General features: G+C 49.1%; 1 protein-coding gene across 1 annotated transcript in view; it reads left to right on the top strand.

Annotated features, from left to right (window-relative positions):
* mfap3l (microfibril associated protein 3 like) overlaps nt 1–13099 on the top strand; it is a 36223-nt gene extending 23124 nt beyond the window's left edge. The window contains exon 3 of the mRNA XM_078215126.1: nt 11703–13099. Coding sequence (XP_078071252.1) covers nt 11703–12637 — 935 coding nt within the window. The 3' untranslated portion in view covers nt 12638–13099. The remainder of the gene's footprint in view (nt 1–11702) is intronic.
* The last annotated feature ends 7715 nt before the right edge of the window (nt 13100–20814 follow it).

The raw sequence follows: 20814 nt of genomic DNA, 5'->3' as shown, positions 1-20814 counted from the left end.
TCGCGCTCTCTCTCTCTCGCGCTCTCTCTCTCTCGGGCTCTCTCTCTCTCGGGCTCTCTCTCTCTCGGGCTCTCTCTCTCTCGGGCTCTCTCTCTCTCGGGCTCTCTCTCTCTCGGGCTCTCTCTCTCTCGGGCTCTCTCTCTCTCGGGCTCTCTCTCTCTCGGGCTCTCTCTCTCTCGGGCTCTCTCTCTCTCGGGCTCTCTCTCTCTCGGGCTCTCTCTCTCTCGGGCTCCCTCTCTCTCGGGCTCCCTCTCTCTCGGGCTCTCTCTCTCTCGGGCTCTCTCTCTCTCGGGCTCTCTCTCTCTCGGGCTCTCTCTCTCTCGGGCTCTCTCTCTCTCGGGCTCTCTCTCTCTCGGGCTCTCTCTCTCTCGGGCTCTCTCTCTCTCGGGCTCTCTCTCTCTCGGGCTCTCTCTCTCTCGGGCTCTCTCTCTCTCGGGCTCTCTCTCTCTCGGGCTCTCTCTCTCTCGGGCTCTCTCTCTCTCGGGCTCTCTCTCTCTCGGGCTCTCTCTCTCTCGGGCTCTCTCTCTCTCGGGCGCTCTCTCTCTCTCTCTCTCTCTCGGGCACTCTCTCTCTCTCTCTCTCTCGGGCGCTCTCTCTCGGGCACTCTCTCTCTCGCTCTCTCTCGGGTGCTCTCTCTCTCTCTCTTGGGCGCTCTCTCTCTCTCTCTCTCTCGGGCGCTCTCTCTCTCTCTCGGGCACTCTCTCTCTCTCTCTCTCTCTCGGGCGCTCTCTCTCTCTCTCTCAGGCGCTCTCTCTCTCTCTCTCAGGCGCTCTCTCTCTCTCTCTCTGGCGCTGTCTCTCTCTCTGGCGCTCTCTCTCTCTCTGGCGCTCTCTCTCTCTCGGGCGCTCTCTCTCTCTCTCTCTCGGGCGCTCTCTCTCTCTCTCTTGGGCGCTCTCTCTCTCTCTCTCTCTCGGGCACTCTCTCTCTCGGGCGCTCTCTCTCTCTCTCTCTCTCGGGCGCTCTCTCTCTCTCTCTCTCTCGGGCGCTCTCTCTCTCTCTCTCTCAGGCGCTCTCTCTCTCTCTCTCCCTTGGGCGCTCTCTCTCTCTCTCTCGGGTGCTCTCTCTCTCTCTCTCGGGTGCTCGCTCTCTCTCTTTGGCGCTCGCTCTCTCTCTCTCTTTGGCGCTCGCTCTCTCTCTCTCTTGGGCGCTCTCTCTCTCTCTCTCTCTTGGGCGCTCTCTCTCTCTCTCTCTCTTGGGCGCTCTCTCTCTCTCTCTCGGGTGCTCTCTCTCTCTCTCTCGGGCGCTCGCTCTCTCTCTTGGGTGCTCGCTCTCTCTCTTTGGCGCTCGCTCTCTCTCTCTCTTGGGCGCTCTCTCTCTCTCTCTCTCTCGGGCGCTCTCTCTCTTGGGCGCTCTCTCTCTCTCTCGGGTGCTCTCTCTCTCTCGGGCGCTCGCTCTCTCTCTTGGGTGCTCGCTCTCTCTCTTTGGCGCTCGCTCTCTCTCTCTCTCTCTTGGGCGCTCTCTCTCTCTCTCTCGGGCGCTCTCTCTCTCTCTCTCTCTCTCTCTCGGGCGCTCTCTCTCTCTCTCTCTCTCGGGCGCTCTCTCTCTCTCTCTCTTGGGCGCTCGCTCTCTCTCTCTCTCTCTCTCTCGGGCGCTCTCTCTCTCTCTCTCTCTCGGGCGCTCTCTCTCTCTCTCTCTTGGGCGCTCGCTCTCTCTTGGGCGCTCGCTCTCTCTCTTGGGTGCTCTCTCTCTCTCTTGGGCGCTCGCTCTCTCTCTTGGGCGCTCTCTCTCTCTCTCTCGGGCGCTCTCTCTCTCTCTCTCTCTTGGGCGCTCGCTCTCTCTCTCTCTTGGGCGCTCGCTCTCTCTCTCTCTTGGGCGCTCTCTCTCTTTCAGGCGCTCTCTCTCTCTCACTCTGTGTAACCTTTCCCAAAACTACCGATGATCTGATCTTTATCGTTTTGTTGTTTGTGGGGCCTCGCTGTGTGTGAATGAACTGCCATTTTTCTGATAAAATCCTTTCAGGATGAAGAACAAGCAGGCCCAGATTGAAGGGGATTTGCTAAAGAAGCAAATGTGGCTGGGGTCAGGAATGCTGTGCCTGGAAGCGTGGTGGAGGAAGGTTCAATCGAGGCATTGAAGAGGGCATTAGATAATTAATTGAATGGAAACAATGTGCAGAGGTATAGGAAATAGGTGAGAGAATGGCACTGAGCCATGATGCTCGTTTGGAGAGACAGTGCATATAGGATGGGCTGAATGGCCTGTTTCTGCTCTGTGACAATTCTGTGATCTCTGTAAAGCTTTGAGATGGTCTGATGTCATGAAAGGCACTATATAAACGCACGGCTGTCTACCTATCGCTCTTTCTTCTGTTAGAGCCTATTTTAAATGCCATCGAAAATGAAATACTAAAGTCCACAAGAAAGCCTGACCTCGCATATATCCACCGCTGGAGCAGCGTGGGACTCAGATTTCCCAACTAATGGGACCAAACTAGACCAATGGGTCACGGGGGTGGGGGGGACCGAGATTTGGTGGGTTGCAGAAAGGACCAGGAATAAGAAGGTATCATTTAATTTCAAATTCTCACTGGGGATCAAGTCAAATTCTCACTGGGGATGGAGTCAGTTATTCCCGACTCCCTCCCTTCTTTAAGATTGCAAGAATGTCGATGTAATTCCACACTTCCGGAAGGTCCCTTGTGGCTCTTATGTTTAAATGACTCCAAAAGCCTTGCAGGGACGTGGATGTGAAGCCTGTTGGGGTACATTCTTTACAACTACGTTATGTCTGGCACTGTCATCCATCAGTGGTTCAAACACTTTAGGGAAACAATCCAGTTGGGCATTGATGCCCATTGCTGTCACTCTGAGGTACTCTTGATACTGCCAACGGGAATGACAATCATATGCTTCATCCTGGATAAGGTGGAGGTGACTGAACCTCAACATCGCCTTGAGCACAATCCCACCTTCATGGCAATAGGGTGAAGCGTCCACAAAAAAGTGCATTGTCTTTATTTAATTGAGATGATGGCCCAGTGGTATTATTGTAAGACTATTAATCCAGAAACCCAGCTAATGTTCTGGGGACCCGGGTTTGAATCCCACCACGGCAGATGGTGAAATTGGGATTCAGTAAAATTATCTGGAATTGAGAATCTATCCATGACCACGAAGCCATTATCAATTGTCGGAAAAACCCATCTTCCTTTAGGGAAAGAAATCTGCCGTCCTTACCTGGCCTGGCCTACATGTGACTGCTGAGCCACAACAATGTGGTTGATTCTCAACTGCCTATTGGGCAGCTCGGGATTGTCAATAAATGCTGGCCAGCCAGCGACATCCATGTCCCACGGATGAATAAAGAAAAAGCCATGTTGAAGTTGTTAGGATCCCAGATCCTATACATTAAGGCGCCAGAGTAGACCGCACCACTCTTTCTATTTTGGCATTAGTATGAGGATAGGTTGTTTCACTCCAGGAGTAAAACCATTGACAAATTAGGGATCTTTTATAGTAAAACAAACTTTCTTTAATATTACAGTTTAAATATAACGCGAACAAATGAAGCAGCTTAACCATTAACAGTTCAACAATATTTAAAAATGAGAAGGAAACAACTTTATTTTCTAATTTATCAGTGTTTCCATTCTAAATATGCAACGTTCATCTTACAGATTTAAATGCCACATTGAATACAGTTAGCAACCAAAAATATACTTGCTATAATAAGTGTAGACAGTCTTGAAGCTTTCCGAGAGAAGCGGGCTGCTTTGTTCTGGATGGTGTTGAGCTTCTTGAGTGTTGTTGGAGCTGTACCCATCCAGGCAAGTGGAGAGTATTCCATCACACTCCTGACTTGTGTCGGTGATGGACAGGGCTTTGGGTGTCAGGAGGTGAGTTACTTGGTCAAACCTTGCTTTGATATCGGGGGCAATCACTCTCACTTCACCCCTTGAGTTCAGCTCTTTTGTCCATCTTTGGACCAAATCTGTAGTGAAGTCAGGAGCTGAGTGGCCCTGGCGGAACTCAAACTGAGCGTCAGTGAGCAGGTTATTGCTGAGTAAGTGTCACTTGATAGTGCTATTGGTGACTCTTTCCAAGACTTTACAGATGACCGAGTGTAGACTGATGGGGCAGTAACTGAATAGGGCCAGATGGTGCATTTTCCACAGACTTAGAATCATAGAACCCCTCCAGTGCAGAAAGAGGCCATTCGGTCCATCGCGTCTACACCGACCCATCCAGGCCCTAGCCCACAACCCCAAACATTTACCCTGCCAATCCCATGACACTAATGGTCAATTTAGCATGGCCAATCATCCTAACCAGCACATTTTTGGGCTGTGGGAGGAAACCAGAGTACCCGGAGGAAACCCAGGCAAACACGGGGAGAATGTGCAAACTCCACACAGATAGTGACTCGAGGCCGGAATTGAACCCGGGTCCCTGACGCTGTGAGGCAGCAGCACTAACCACTGTGACACCGTGCCGCTCCCCCCTCCCGCCCCCCCCCTCCACTGTGCTGCCCTCCAGTGTGCCACCGTGCCGCCCCTTGTGGCATCTGCAACTGTTTCCTACTTTATTGAGTTGCTCAGAACTTCTCAAGTACTCCATTTAGAGGTGGATGCATCTACATTTGGCCTTCTCTCCGAGTCTGTACATTGTGGGTTCAAATCCCACTGCAATCTCGAGTACAGAGTTTAGGCTGACGCTCCAGTGCAGTGCTAGGGGACTACTGCACTGACAGAGGAGCTATCTTTCCACCAAAAGCCTACCATGTGAATGGAAAAGATCCTATGGCAATATATTCAGGAAGAACAGAGAGGTTCATCCCCGGTGCCCTGTTCAATATTCATCCCCCCCCAATCGACCATCACTGTAATAGGTGACCTGTTCATTAATTTTATTGTAGTTTGTGAGAGCTTGTGTACCAATCGACTGCCATTATTCCTGGATTAGAACGGTGGCTACAATTCAGGAGTACTTAATTGGCTGTAAAATGCTTTGAGGTTGTTACAATAATGCAACTTTACTACTTCTCATCCAATCCATTAATTATTCAATTCTCATTAATTTGCACCAACTGATCTGCAAATATCACAGATCTTGGTGTTCTGCAGTGCCAACAGTGCCAAGGAAGGCCGTTTCCAAACCACCAAAATGGCAACAAAAGCACCTCAGCTTTAAAGATCCCTCCATGGCCTCACTCGTCCCTCTCTCTAAAATCTCTTCCAGTCCCTACAACCATTCCTATCTCTGTAACCTCCTCCAGTCCCTACAACCTTCCCTATCTCTGCAACCTCCTCCAGTCCTTACAACCCTCTGTTTCTCTGCAACCTCCTCCAGCCCATACAACCCTCCCTATCTCTGCTATCTCCTCTAGTCCTTACTAACCATCCCTATCTCTGTAACCTCCTCCAGTCTCTGCAATCTCCTCCAGCCTCTACAATGCTCTGCTGTCTTTGACCTCATCCACATCACTCATTTTCTTTGCCTCGCCATTAGCACCCATGCCAAACAGGCCCTAAACACCGAGATACCTTTCCATCTCCCCACCTCTCTCTCCCTCTCTGTAACACATTGCTTAGAACCTACCTCTTTGACCAAGCATTTGGCCACTTGTCTTAATGTCTCCCTTTTGGTTTAGTGTTAGTTTTTGATCTGACTGTGCTCCTGTGACATGTCTTGCGATGTTTTTTGCTGTGTTTTAGTAAGTCAAAGGTGTTCTATAAATACAAGGTACTGTTGTAATGGAAACGGCACAAACCAACAATAAGGAAATAGAACCGAGAGTGCTGGTCCTCATGCTCTGGTTATGGTCCATGGGATGTAGTTGAATTTGTCTGTATAAATGTCACCAAGTGAAGGTGTTAGGCTGTCTGGTGAAGATCATTGTGAATTGTTATTAGCTTAGTTTACAGGAAGCATTGTTTTTGGGAAGTGGGCTACATTGGCAGTAAAGAGTGAAACACTTGGCATAGGACTAGATACATCTGTCTCAATTGCTAGCGCTCTTGTCTTGGAGGGTTGTGGATTCAAGTCCTATTCCAGAGCTGTGAGCAAAACCTCTAGGCTGACATTTCAGTGCAGGGTGGCATGGTGGCATAGTGGTTAGCACTGTTGCCTCACAGCACCAGGGACCCGGGTTCAATTACGGCCTCGGGTCACTGTCTGTGTGGAGTTTGCGTGGGTTTCCTCCGGGTGCTCTGGTTTCCTCCCGCACTCCAAAGATGTGCGGGTTAGGGTAGAACATAGAACATAGAACAGTACAGCACAGAACAAGCCGTTCGGCCCACGATGTTGTGCCGAGCTTTATCTGAAACCAAGATCAAGCTATCCCACTCCCTATCATCCTGGTGTGCTCCATGTGCCTATCCAATAACCGCTTAAATGTTCCTAAAGTGTCTGACTCCACTATCACTGCAGGCAGTCCATTCCACACCCCAACCACTCTCTGCGTAAAGAACCTACCTCTGATATCCTTTCTGTATCTCCCACCACGAACCCTATAGTTATGCCCCCTTGTAATAGTTCCATCCACCCGAGGAAATAGTCTTTGAACGTTCACTCTATCTATCCCCTTCATCATTTCATAAACCTCTATTAAGTCTCCCCTCAGCCTCCTCCGCTCCAGAGAGAACAGCCCCAGCTCCCTCAACCTTTCCTCATAAGACCTACCCTCCAAACCAGGCAGCTTCCTGGTAAATCTCCTCTGCACTCTTTCCAGCGCTTCCACATCCTTCTTATAGTGAGGTGACCAGAACTGCACACAATATTCCAAATGTGGTCTCACCAAGGTCCTGTACAGTTGCAGCATAACCCCACGGCTCTTAAACTCCAACCCCCTGTTAATAAAAGCTAACACACTATAGGCCTTCTTCACAGTTCTATCCACTTGAGTGGCAACCTTTAGAGATCTGTGGATATGAACCCCAAGATCTCTCTGTTCCTCCACAGTCTTCAGAACCCTACCTTTGACCCTGTAATCCACATTTAAATTAGTTGATTGGCCATGCTAAATTGACCTTAGTGTCAGGGAGATTAGCAGTGTAAATATGTGGGGTTACAGAATAGGGCCTGGGTGGGATTGTGGTCGGTGCAGACTCGATGGGCCGAATAGCTTCCTTCTGCACTGTAGGGATTGTATGGGCCACAGGAATGCTGCACTGTCTGAAACATTGGGCACAATCTTACCGGCTCGGTCAATCGATGTAGTGAGCCGGTAGAATTGCATGTGGAGTGAACAATCTGGCTCGCGCCTGTATTCCGCCACATGCGGAGTTACCAGAAGGACATGAAGCTGATTTGCACATTAATGACATGCTTGGCATGATTGGCATGATTGGCGGGGGGGGGGGGTGGGGGCTGGGTTGATGGGCAGAATGGGAGAGACCAGCATGGGGGGAGGGGGGGATCATTCAGGATGCGCTGTGGGGGGGATCATGAGGGGGATGCATTGGGAGGGTACAGATACCCCAATGCTAGTGATCCGTGTTGCCATGAGTGGGGCTTTCACTGCTGCCGCTGATTGGGGGGGGGGGGTGGTCGATGTTTGGGGGGCGGGGGGGAGGTGTGAGACTGGCTAGAGGTCTCCATTGGGGTGCCTGCATAATGGCGCCCCGAGCAAACTACAGCCGGCTTCACCGGTGAGCTAAGGCTCTACCCCCCCGCCCCCCCCCAACTGATGAGAATTGCACTTCTTCCCAAAAAAAGGTCATGCAATTGCCTTTTCAAACTCACCCAAAAAATAGGTCTGAAAGTTTCCTGTTTATTTGATTTGATTTATTATTGTCACATGTATTAGCATACTGTAAAAAGTATTGTTTCTCTCGCGCCATACAGACCAAGCATACCGTTCATAGAGAAAGATACAAGAGAGTACAGAATATAGTGTTACCGTCATAGCTAGGGTGTAGAGAAAGATCAACTTAATGCAAGGTAGGTCCATTCAAAAGACTGATAGCAGCAGGGAAGAAACTGTTCTTGAGTCGGTTGGTACGTGACCTCAGACCTTTGTATCTTTTTTCCAATGGAAGAGGGTGGAACAAAGAATGTCCGGGGTGCGTAGGGTCCTTAATTATGCTGGCTGCTTTGCCGAGGCAGTGGCGGGAAGTATAGACAGAGTCAATGGGTGGGAGGCTGGTTAGCATGATGGATTGGGCTACATTCACGACTTTTCGTAGTTCCTTGCGGTCTTGGGCAAAGCAGGAGCCATACCAAGCTGTGATACAACCAACAAGAATGTTTCTATGGTGCATCTGTAAAAGTTGGTGGAAGTTGTAGCTGACATGCCAAATTTCCTTAGCCTCCTGAGAAAGTAGAGGCATTGGTGGGCTTTCTTAGCTATAGTGGAATGGAGGAATCAAGACAGGTTGTTGGTGATCTGGAGACCTAAAAATTTAAAGCTCTCGACCATTTCTACTTCATCCCTGTTTACTCGCTCATTCGGCACTTAGAATTTATTTTGTAAGATCGGGCCCATCGCTTTTCGGTTGAGACTTTAACCCGAGACCCCGTGGGTTTATGTAAAAGATCCCACGTCACTGGTTAAAAGGGAAAAAGAAGAGAAGAGTTGTTCCCGATGTTCCAATGACCTGGTCATTGTGGCATTGATGCTTGTGACATCTCGATAGTCTCAAATTGACTGCCATGCTTCCTTAAGTGCTGCAGTGATTACAGACACACAAGTGATGAAGCTTTGTGTTGTATCCAGGATGTGAAAAGCATTTTATAAATGGAAGGGACCTTCCCCAAGACCATTAACATTTTTTGCAATAACCCAGCAGTTTAGACTTTATAAAGTTCATTTGTGCGATGTGGGCATCGCTGCCTGGGCCAGTATTTAGTGCCCATTCCTAATTGCCCTTGCAATGCTGCCTTCTTGAACCACTGGAGTCCATGTGGTGTGGGTACACCCACTGTGTGCTGTTAGCGTTTATTTATTAGTGTCACCAGTAGGCTTACATTAACACTGCAATGAAGTTAATGTGAAAATCCCCGAGTCGCCACACTCTGGCGCCTGTTTGGGTACACTGAGGGAGAATTTAGCATGGCCAATGCACCTAACCAGCATGACTTTTGGACTGTGGGAAGAAACCAGAGCACCTGGAGGAAACCCACGCAGACACGGGGAGAATGAAAATTCTTGGGTAACAGACAGTTACCCAAGCCGGGAATTGAACCCGGGTCCCTGGCGCTGTGAGGCAGCTATGCTAACCACCGTGCCATCGTGCCGCCTCCCTCCCTCCCAGGGTGGGAGTTCGAGGATATTGATCCAGCAACTGCAAGGAATGGCGACATTTTTCCAAGTCAGAATAGTGTGTGTGGCTTGGAGGGGAACTTGGAGAGGGTGGTGCTGTTCCCATGTGTCTGCTGCCTTATCCTTCTAGATGGTAGCGATCGTGGGTTTGGAAGGTGCAGCCCAAGGAACCTTGGTGAGTTGGCGAGATGGTCAGATTATTGAACTTTAACTTTGCAGCTTGACGTGGGATATTTGAACTTACGACCTCTGGGACTTGTGGAAAATGGGGATCAGGGAGAAAAGTAGAGATCAAAGAGCAGCTGTGATCCTTATTGAACAATGGGGAAGGCTGGAGGGGCTGTGTAGCCTACTCCTATGTGTTATGATTGCTTGTCGAGTATCATAACTACCAAGTATAATAGTGTACTGTAACCTTCGAACGAAGGATACAGCGGTACACTATCTTGGTGTAATTCATTGCAAGAGTTGGGGCAAGCTTTGAACAAAGAAGAACAAAGAAAATTACAGCACAGGAACAGGCCCTTCGGCCCTCCAAGCCTGCACCGCCCATGCTGCCCATCTGAACTAAAACCCCTCCCCTCGCGGGAACCATATCCCTCTATTCCCATCATATTCATGTATTTGTCAAGATGCCCCTTAAAACTCACTATCGTATCTGCTTCCACTACCTCCCCCGGCAGAGAGTTCTGGGCACCCACCACCCTCTGTGTAAAAAAAACTTGCCTTGTCCATCTCCTTTAAACCTTGCCCCTCGCACCTTAAACCTATGCCCCCGAGTAATTGACTCCACACCATTAAAGGCCACTGAAAATTATTTCAAAGTTTTATGTCCTGCAGTGTCACGACAAACTTGCTAATGTTCCTCAGTCTAATGCGCCATTATAATTTAGATACCCGGACACCAGCAATTTTTGTTTTAATATTGTTAACTGAAAATAAAGATCGCTTGTATTGGTGGTGTATTTTTAAAGTGAAACACAATTGGTTGATGAAGAGTGACGTTGCACTGATTTTTTGACAGCCTGAGAGAATGCGGGACGGAAAATTGTGGCCTTTCACGCTGGCAGGATTTTCCCAACCCACCGCAGTGAACAGAGATTTGGTTGGGCTCCAAATTCTCCGACCTCGCTGCAGTGGGAGCGTGGCGTGAACGGTCAGTAAGATCGTGCCTTTATGACCTGATACAGGTTGTTTCGAGACCTCTTTTGTTTAAGATACAAATGATCTGGAGCCAGGAGAGTCACTATCTCAGTGGCTAACTTAAAGTTTTTTAAAGTTTAAAGTTAAAGTTTATTTATTAGTGTCACAAGTAAGCTTACACTAACACTGCAATGAAGTTACTGTGAAAATCCCCTAATCGCCACACTCCGCCGCCTGTTCAGGTACACTGAGGGAGAATTTAGCATGGCCAATGCACCTAACCAGCACGTCTTTCGGACTGTGGGAGGAAGCCGGAGCACCCGGAGGAAATCCACGCAGACACGGGGAGAACGTGCAAACTCCACACAGACAGTGACCCAAGCCGGGAATCGAACCCGGGTCCCCGGCGCTGTGTGGCAGTAGTGCTAACCACTGTGCCACCATGCCACCCCAGATGGTGCTTCGCAGCTGGCACAAAGATGGCAGACTCCAAATCTCAAGAGGATTTGAACATACCTGTAACTTGGACTACCCATACTCCAAATAGGGGCTTTGAGTTAAGCAACAAATTTTTTAAAAAATCTTTCGCGGGATATGGGCATCGCTACAGTATTTATTGCACACCCCTTAATGCTCTTTGAGAGTCAACCACATTGCTGTGGATCTGGAGTCACATGTAGGCCAGACCAGGTAAGGATGGCAGATTTCTTTCCCTAAAGGACATTAGTGAACCAGATGGGTTTTTACAACAATCAATAATTAAGTTTCATGAATTCCCCTCGGTTTTATTAATTGAATATAAATTCCACCAGCTAACTTGATAGGATTCAAACCCATTTGCCCAGAGCATTAGCCTGGATCTCTGGCCTGCTAGTTGGGGCAGCACAGTGGTTAGCACTGCTGCCTCACAGTGCCAGGGACCCGGGTTCGATTCCTGGCCTCAGGTCACTGTCTGTGTGGAGTTTGCACATTCTCCCCGTGTCTGCGTGGGTTTCCTCCAGGTGCTCCAGTTTCCTCCCACAGCCCGAAATATGTGCGGGTTAGGTGAAATGGCCGTGCTAAATTGCCCCTTAATGTCCCGGGGACTAGCGAGGGTAAATGCATGAGATTATGGGGATAGGGCCTGGGTGGGATTGTGGTCGGCACAGACTCGATGGGCCGAATGACCTCCTCCTGCACTGTAGGATTCTGAGAGTAGTGACATTAACACTTCACCTACCCCTATAAAAATGACAAATGTTTGGGAGGAGGGAGATTATTGGAAAAACCTTAAAGAATGGTTTGAGATAGTTTTTTTTTCTGGATAACCGTTTTCCTGCTTGATTGATTTAAAAGGTTTTTCTCTATTGTTCCACCAGAAAATAGTTGGATTTCGGACAGTGGACTGTTAAACATCACCATGGTTTCGTTTGGTGACCGAGGCAAGTATACATGTGTTGCCTCAAACCTGTATGGCAGTGTCAATTACACGGTGACTCTCCGAGTCATCTTCACCTCGGGGGATATGGGGGTGTACTACATGATAGTTTGCCTTGTCGCCTTCACTATTGTAATGATCCTCAATATCACCCGGCTGTGTATGATGAGCAGCCACCTCAAGAAGACGGAGAAAGCCATCAATGAATTCTTCAGGACGGAGGGAGCGGAGAAGCTGCAGAAGGCCTTTGAGATTGCCAAGCGCATCCCGATCATCACCTCGGCCAAGACGCTGGAGCTGGCCAAAGTCACCCAGTTTAAGACGATGGAGTTTGCCCGGTACATCGAGGAGCTTGCCAGAAGCGTCCCCCTCCCGCCCCTCATCATGAACTGCAAGATGTTTGTGGAGGAGATGATGGAAGTCGTGGGCATGGAGGAGCCAAGCCACATCTACGTGGGAGCCGGGCCAGCAAATCAGGAGCCCCGCGATGAGGTGTACTCTATACCCAATTCCTTAAAGCGCAGTAACTCTTCAGCGGGTGACTCCGACGAGTCGTCCTTGCACGAGCAGCCCCAGCACATAGCGATTCAGGTATCGGTGCACCCCTTGAGTAGCGAGGAGAACCTTGAGAGTCAGTGCCAACAGGACGGCGAGCACCCGCCCGAGCAAGAGGCCGCGGAGGCGGAGCCAGAGCACGCGGCGATTGAAAATAACTTGCCGGTTGGGCCGGCGGTGACAGGAGATGCCAGCACGGCTGTGCCCGCGGGGACTGAGAAAGCCAACCATGCCGCGGCAGCCTTGGTGGAAAGCAGCACCCTTCCGAAGCCAGCAGTGATTGGGAGAACCCCCCGGGTTATTTACGAGAGCCACGTGTAACTGGCACGAAACCCGGTGCCCTCCCCAATGCCCTTTGACCTTGGGGTTACCACGTGATGCCACTTTTAACAATAAAAAGCCTTAACCAGAAGAGGATCGTTGCAGAGTAGGAGCAAGTGTAAAAATGCATGAATTTTGTTTAAATTGTGATCACTCTGGGTTATCACTGACGTTGTACCAAGGTGGCTAACGTGTTCGGGGAAAGGAGACCAATTCAAAGTTTTTTCTTCTTAAACAACGAGCAAACTCCCACTCCAAATCTCTGCTCAGCCCGAGGCACTTTTCGGTAAACGTCACTGTCCATTGAACTATTTATCCTGGCAATTTTAGCTCACTTGCCCCACTCTCAGTCGGTCAGGTATGTTTTTAGTTGTTGCACACAAGCTCCAAGTGGAAGGTAGGTGGGGGTGAGGGGGCGGGGGAGGAGTCCTGTAATCATTCGAGTAAAGTTCCAAACACGATAAATATTCATGCACAAGAATCTCATTTCTGTGATTGTAGAGGGAGGGGGTGGAATTCGCTCTGAAAATACTGGCAAGACACAGTAAATCGTTGAGAGAAATAGGTTAATGTTTGGAATGCAGATCGCTCTTCAGAGCAAGGAAGATTCCTTTATATGGCAAAAGGAGGGGGAAAAAACTTGCATTTATATAGCACCTTTCACCCACCTCAGGACCTCTGAAAGCACTTTACGATGAAGTACTTGTCGAAGCGTAGCTACTGTTGTAATGTGGAAAACACAGCAGCTTATTTCCGCACAACTAGCTCTCCTTAGCAAATGTCTGATTGAGGCGCCTTGATTCAGGGGTAAATACTGACCCAGGAGAATTTCCCGAGCCGTGGGATCATCGCACCCACCAGAAAGGGCAGGAAAAGAGTTTTGGCGCTCCCCCCCGATACCAAATCAGATTTCCGCATAGAGTTACTGCGAAAGTCCCCTGGTCGTCACACATCCGCATAGAGTTCAAACCTCTGCACGGTGGCACAGTGGTGAGCACTGCTGCCTCACAGCGCCAGGGACCCGGGTTCGATTCCCGGCTTGGGTCACTGTCTGTGTGGAGTTTGCACGTTCTCCCCGTGTCTGCATGGGTTACCTCCAGGCGCTCCGGTTTCCTCCCACATGCTGAAAGACGTGCTGGTTAGGTGCATTGGCCATGCTAAATTCTCCCTCAGTTTATCCAAGCAGGCGCCGGAGTGTAGCAACCAAGGGATATTCACAGTAACTTCATTGCAGTGTTAATGCAAGCCTACTCGTGACACAAATAAGCTTAAACTTTTAAACTTTTATTTTTAGTAGGATTTGAATCCTTTCTGGTTCAGGTGTTACTCACCTTGCCACATGTCAACAGGAAAAGGAAAGGAAAGTCTTGCTCTTGCCTTCTGTATATTTTGTTGGGTTATGGTGCTACAATGGTTCTGTTACTGGATTAGGGAATCCTCAGACATGGGTCAATAACACAGCAAATTGGAGCCGTAGGGAGTGGGGGTGGTGGGTGTTGGTGCTTGAGGTGCGGATTCCCCTATCAGCGCATGGCTGGAGGAAAGGCCTACACCACGCGAGCTAACCAACTGTCCCCGAAACATTACCACCCATAGGAGCCTTGCTGTAGAGGGAGTGCAGTGCAGTGAAACTTTACCAGGCTGAATCCTGACGTGGCAGGTCTGTCATATGAGGAGAGACTAAGTCGGTTAGGATTATATTCACTGGAGTTTAGAAGAGTGAGAGGGGGTCTCATAGAAACTTATAGAATTCTAACAGGGTTAGACAGGGTAAATTCAGAAAGAATGTCCCCGATGATGGGGGGGGGAGTCCAGAACTGGGGGGGGGGGGGGCACAGTTTGAGGATAAGGACCTTTTGGGACTGAGGTGAGGAGAAATGTCTTCACCCAGAGGGTGGTGAATGTGTGGAATTCACTCCCACAGAAGGTAGTTGAGGCCAAAACATTGTCTGATTTCAAGAAGAAATTAGATTTCGCCCTTGGGGCTAATGGGATATGGGAGGAAGTGGGGAATCAGAATATTGAATTTGATGATCACCCATGATCAAAATGAATGATGGAACAGGCTCGAAGGGCCGAATGGCCTACCCTTGCTTCTAGTTTCTATGTTTTCCTCATTGCCAGATTTCTCATGGGATTTCTCATTGACTCCACCCCACGCTGCGGGGTGCGTGCGTGCTGTCAGTGGGACTAGCTGGAGGGTTCCGGTCGTTAACTCTGCTCCTCTCCCCATGTCGGCTGCCTGACCTGCTGAGTGTTTTATTATTACCAGTTTGCCAGTCTCACTAAAGGGCTGAAATTAGACTGTGTAATCTTAGTAATGAATGCCCATTTAAATCAATTACTCCGTCTGCTTGTATGAATGAAGGCCTAACCTGAAAAACTGGTTTAAACCTGAGAGCGCGCATTAACACAACTGCTTCTTCTCAGTCCGATATATTTTGGTGACACGGTGGAGGGAGGATTCTGGGATCCCTGAGGAATCTGGTGTTTCTCTGCGAATCCAGCTGCCTCGCGTGTGAAGCATTCCATTTTCCATTCGTTCATTGCCGTTCCCTCAGTGTTGCTGGGTCAAAGTCCTGGAACTCCCTCCCTAAGTGCTGCCTCACAGCCCCAGGGACCCGGGTTCGCTTCCTGGCTTGGGTCACTGTCTGTGCGGAGTCTGCACGTTCTCCCTGTGTCTGCATGGATTTCCTCCGGGTGCTCCGGTTTCCTCCCACAGTCCGAAAGATGTGCTGGTTAGGCACATTGGCCATGCTAAATTGCCCCTCAGTGTACCCGAACAGGCGCCGGAGTGTGGTGACTGGGGGATTTTCACAGTAACTTCATTCAGTGTTAATGTAAGCCTACTTGTGACACAAATAAATAAACTGAAAAAATCTACTAGCACTGTGGGTGTACCTACCCCACGTGGACTGCAGTGGTTCAAGATGGCGGCTTACCACCACCTTCTTGAGGGCAATTAGAGATGGGTAACAAATGCTGGTCTAGCATTTGTTGACTTTAATTGAAGGTTCCGGCTATTTGCTTGCAATTTCCCAAAATGCACTTCTTGGGAGTTCTGGCCCTTAAACCTCACAGCGGGGGGAATAACTTAAAGTAAAGTAAAGTTTAATTATTAGTCACAAGTAAGCTTACATTAACACTGTGATGAAGTTACTGTGCGAATCTCCTAGTTGCCATACTCCGGCTCCTGTCCGGGTACTGATGCACCATCAATCAAGCAAAGACTAGTTTGTATGCAAGAACAAATAGGCTTTTATTAGCAAAAGACTTGGAGCACACCCATGCCGATGAACTGGTCCAGACTGAGGCAAGGGGGTGGGGAGCAGTCGTCTTTATACCTGGACTGGGGGGGGAGGAGTCTCGGGTAGGGCCGGCAGGGATGTGTCCAGGCATGTCACATATACAGGTAATAAGCTAACAGTGGTTTACCATAGGTACACTGAGGGAGAATTTAGCATGGCCAGTGCACCTAACCAGCACATCTTTCGGACTGTGGGAGGAAACCGGAGCACCCGGAGGAAACCACGCAGACACGGGGACAACATGCAGACTCTGCACAGGCAGTGACCCAAGCCCGCAATTGAACCCGGATCCCTGGTGTTGTGAGGCAGCAGTGCTAACCACTGTGCCACCGTGCCGCCCTCAACTTAACCTTTTTATGCTGCATCATAGGGCTGCTTATATAATTAGCATCCGCCGCTAAAAATAAAAAGAGCTTATACTCTCATTGAAAAGATCGAGTTACATAAGGAGGGGGGGAAGGAGAGTTTTATTTACTGGTAATGCAATAGAGAACCGATGAGTGAGGAACAGATTTATGTTCGCAGTGCCTAAGGGGAGGCAATGGCCGAGGGATATTATCGCTAGACTATTAGTCCAGAAGCTCAGCTAATGTTCTAGGGACACGGGTTCGAATCCCACCACGAGAGATAGTGGAATTTGAATTCAATAAAAAATATCTGGAATTTAGAATCCACTTTTTAAAAATTCATTTCTGGGACACGGGCGTCGCTGGCTGGCCAGCATTTATTGCCCATCCCTATTGCCCGAGGGCAAAGAACAAAGAAAATTACAGCACAGGAACAGGCCTTTCGGCCCTCCAAGCCTGTACCGATCATGCTGCCCAACTTAACTAAAACCCCCTACCCTTCTGGGGACCATATCCCTCTATTCCCATCCTATTCATGTACTTGTCAAGATTCCCCATAAAAGTCACTACCGTATCCGCTTCCACTACCTCCCCCGGCAGCGAGTTCCAGGCACCCACTACTCTCTGTGTAAAATATCTGCCTCGTACATCTCCTTTAAACCTTGCCCCTCGCACCTTAAACCTGTGCCCCCTAATAATTGACACTTCCACCCTGGGAAAAAGCTTCTGACTATCCACTCTGTTGATGCCTCTCATAATCTTGTAGACTTCTATCAGGTTGCCCTCAACCTCCGTCGTTCCAGTGAGAACAAACCAAGTTTCTCCAACTGTCCTCGTAGCTAAGGCAGTAGAGAGTCAACCACATTGCTGTGGCTCTGGAGCCACATGTAGGCCAGACCAGGTAAGGATGGCAGATTTCTTTCCCTAAAGGACATGACCATGAAAGCATTGCCGGAAAAATCCATCTGGCTTGCTAATGTCCTTTTAGGGATGGAAATCTGCTGTCCTTACCCGGTCTGGCCTACATGTAACTCCAGAGTCACAGCAATGTGGTTGATTCTCAACTGCCCTCCAAGGGTAACTAGGGATGGGCAATAAATGCTGGCCGGCCAGCGACGCCCATGTCCCATGAATGAATTAAAAAAACCTCACTCAACTAGTAATGAAAAAGGGTCACAACTAATGGACAGAAAGAAAGAGTAAGAGCTGCATTTATGTAGCACCTTTCACACGCTCAGGATGTGCCAAAGCACCTTCTGCGAAGGAGATACTTTTGAACGCTAGTCAGTGTTCTAATGTAGGATACACGGCAACCAATTTAGGTAGAGCAAGCTCCCATAAACAGCGATGCGATAGCTACTGGATCATCCTTTTTTGGTGATTAAGGTTGAAGGATAATTATTGGTCAGAACAACAGAGAGTATTTTCCCTGCTGCACTTTGAAACAGTGCCGTGGCGATGTACATTTAAGTTATAAAAAGAGGTTGGGTTGTTTTCTCTGGAGCAGAGAAGACTGAGGGGCAACCTGATTGAGGTGTTCAAGATTATGAGGGGAATGAAGAGGGTGGATAGGGAGCAGCTGTTCCCCTTAGTTGAAAGGTCAGTTACGAGGGGACACAAGTTAAAAGTGAGGGGTGGGACGTTTAGGGGGGGGGATTTCAGGAAAAACCTTTTTACTCAGAGCGTGGTGAGGGTCTGGAATGCGCTGCCTGGGAAGGCCGTGGAGACGAGTTGCCTCATATCCTTTAAAAAGTACCTGTGTGAGTCCTTGGCACACCATAACATTCAAGGCTGTGGGCCAAGTGCTGGCAAGTGGGATTAGGCAGGCAGGTCAGGGCCTTTCATGCATCGGTGCAGACTCGATGGGCCGAAGGGCCTCTTCTGCACTGTAGGATTCTGAGTGGGCGGATAGGGTCTCGGCTTAACTTCTCTCTGAAGCTGCTGATCTCCCTCAGTGCTGCACCGGGAGTAACCGGCCTAGGTTGCAGGCTCCAGTCTCTGGAATGGGATGTGAACGAACTACCTCCTGACTTAGGGGAGAGTATAAATAGAGTGAACTTTCCTCCACATTATGGAAGTAAACACGACCACCGACACTTATGAAGAGCTGCATTCAAGGTTTTCCACGTAGCAATCATGAAAATAATCACCTTTTGCTGTTTCAGGCTTTGCTTAATTTGTACCATTTGGGGTAGTCCAAAAAAGGATCCTTTCTTCAGTCCAAAAAAGGACTGTGCATTTCACAGGAGCAGACTGTGCTGAAAACTGGCCATATGCCCTTGAAATGAAAAGGACCTATTTTGGCACCAACCCTACCTGCAACTCATACGTGCTGAGATTTCTATTACCCTTCTCAGACGGGTGAAACCAGTGCTACTTTTAAAAAAAAGAGAGACTTGGGTGCAATGCAGCACTGATCAGAGGCGGAGAGGTGGGGGGAGGGGGTGTGAAGGTTGTGGAAACATCGGAGGGCTCTTGTCGAAAAAAGGTTTTGAGATGCTGTTGTCTCCTTTACAAGTGTTCTTGTTTTTTTTTGTGGAGTGGGAACATCACATTGCCTCCGCACTGACACCACTAGCCTGTTTTCTGTAGTGATTAATGAAAGCTAGTGCTGTTTCAGAACTGGAACCGTGCCCAGTCTACACTTCTGTGTAAAGTGACATCCAGTTGAAACTGTTCATCCGCACATTGCTTTGGTGTTTTCGGCTCTGAGTGGTGCACCTCAGGAAGGCTGTATTTAACAGCGCTCGACGGGGTGCAGGGTAGGTTCACCTGAATGATACCTGGATTAAAGGGGTTAAATTATAAGGACTGGTTGCATTGATTATTTTTGGCAGTGGTTAGCACTGTTGCCTCATGGCTCCAGGGACCCATGTTCGATTCCTGGCTTGGGTCACCGTCTGTTTGGAGTCTGCACGTTCTCCCCGTGTCTGCATGGGTTTCGTTCGGGTGCTCCAGTTTCCTCCCACAGTCCAAAGATGTGCAGGTTAGGTGGATTGGACATGCTAAATTGCCCCTTAGTGTCCCAAAATGTGCAGGTTAGGGGGATTGGCCATGCTAAATTGTCCCTTAGTGTCCCAAAATGTGCAGGTTAGGGGGATTGGCCATGCTAAATTGTCCCTTAGTGTCCTAAAATGTGCAGGTTAGGTGGATTGGACATGCTAAATTGCCCCTTAGTGTCCCAAAATGTGCAGGTTAGGGGGATTGGCCATGCTAAATTGTCCCTTAGTGTCCCAAAATGTGCAGGTTAGGGGGATTGGCCATGCTAAATTGTCCCTTAGTGTCCTAAAATGTGCAGGTTAGGTGGATTGGACATGCTAAATTGTCCCTTAGTGTCCCAAAATGTGCAGGTTAGGGGGATTGGCCATGCTAAATTGTCCCTTAGTGTCCTAAAATGTGCAGGTTAGGTGGATTGGACATGCTAAATTGTCCCTTAGTGTCCCAAAATGTGCAGGTTAGGAGGATTGGTCATGCTAAATTGCCCCTTCCCTCCTACAGCCCAAAGATGTGTACGTTAGGTGGGTTGGCCATGGTAAATGTGTGGGGTCACAGGGATTAGGGCCTGGGTAGGATGCTCCGTTGAAGAGTGGGTGTAGACTCGATGGGCCGAATGGTCTACTTCTGCACTGTAGGGATTCTATGATTCTGTGGTACTCCTGTGTGTATATAGAAGATTAAGGATGATTCAATTGATTCAAATACCAGTGGCTCCTGCCAATGCAAGATAGCCACCAAGATGGCTGCCAATACCTGTTCGCAGGTGCGCATTGTTCCACGCATGTGCATAAAACCAATGACGTCATGTTGCTGCGCCCAGCCTACCAGTAAGCTTTCTCGACGAGGGACAAAATGGTATGGCAACGGGTTGATTGACAGGCATCTCGACCAGTCGGCAGGTTGGGGGTGTGGGGGGGCCAATAGAGGAGGGGAGGGAGGCGGGGGTGGTATCCGAGTTTGGCCTCCATCATCATGGTGTCTCGAGCCAAGGTGTTTTTTGAGAAAGCGCTGAGGTAGGCGGGCCCTCATCCAGTGCTCTGAGGGTAGGTTTGTGTGTGCGCAGCTCAGTCTACCTCCCTACACGTTAACAGGTTAGTTTGAGTCTCCCAAATGGACTTCACTCCAGAATGTTGAATGTCAAGGCTTGGAGGAAAGGAGGAGCCTCTCCACAAAGTGGACGAAGGGAGGGGGGGCATCCTAGCATAGAGTCACATGGCGCAGAAAAGGCCCTTCAGCCCATCGAGTCTGCACTGACAACTACCACTAAAGGCACGCTAATCCCATTTTCCTGACATTCCTTTCACTAAATAAGCTGAGTTAAAGCACCACCGTTAAAGCTGCCTGCTCTGTCCCTCGCAATATCGTTACAGCGCAAAACACGAGAACCCAGCCTGTATGGTACTGACAACAAACTCAATATCCTTAAAATATTTGCAGGGGTTTGGGCAAAGCATGGGACTAACTAGATTCCTCTTCGAAAGAGTTGATACTGTGTTGACGGTGGCGCAGTGGTTAGCACTGCTGC

This window comes from Mustelus asterias, chromosome 6, assembly GCF_964213995.1.
Source record: "Mustelus asterias chromosome 6, sMusAst1.hap1.1, whole genome shotgun sequence".
Lineage (NCBI taxonomy): Eukaryota > Metazoa > Chordata > Chondrichthyes > Carcharhiniformes > Triakidae > Mustelus > Mustelus asterias.
Note: the sequence above shows the minus strand (reverse complement) of the source record. Positions and strands in the feature narration are given on the sequence as shown.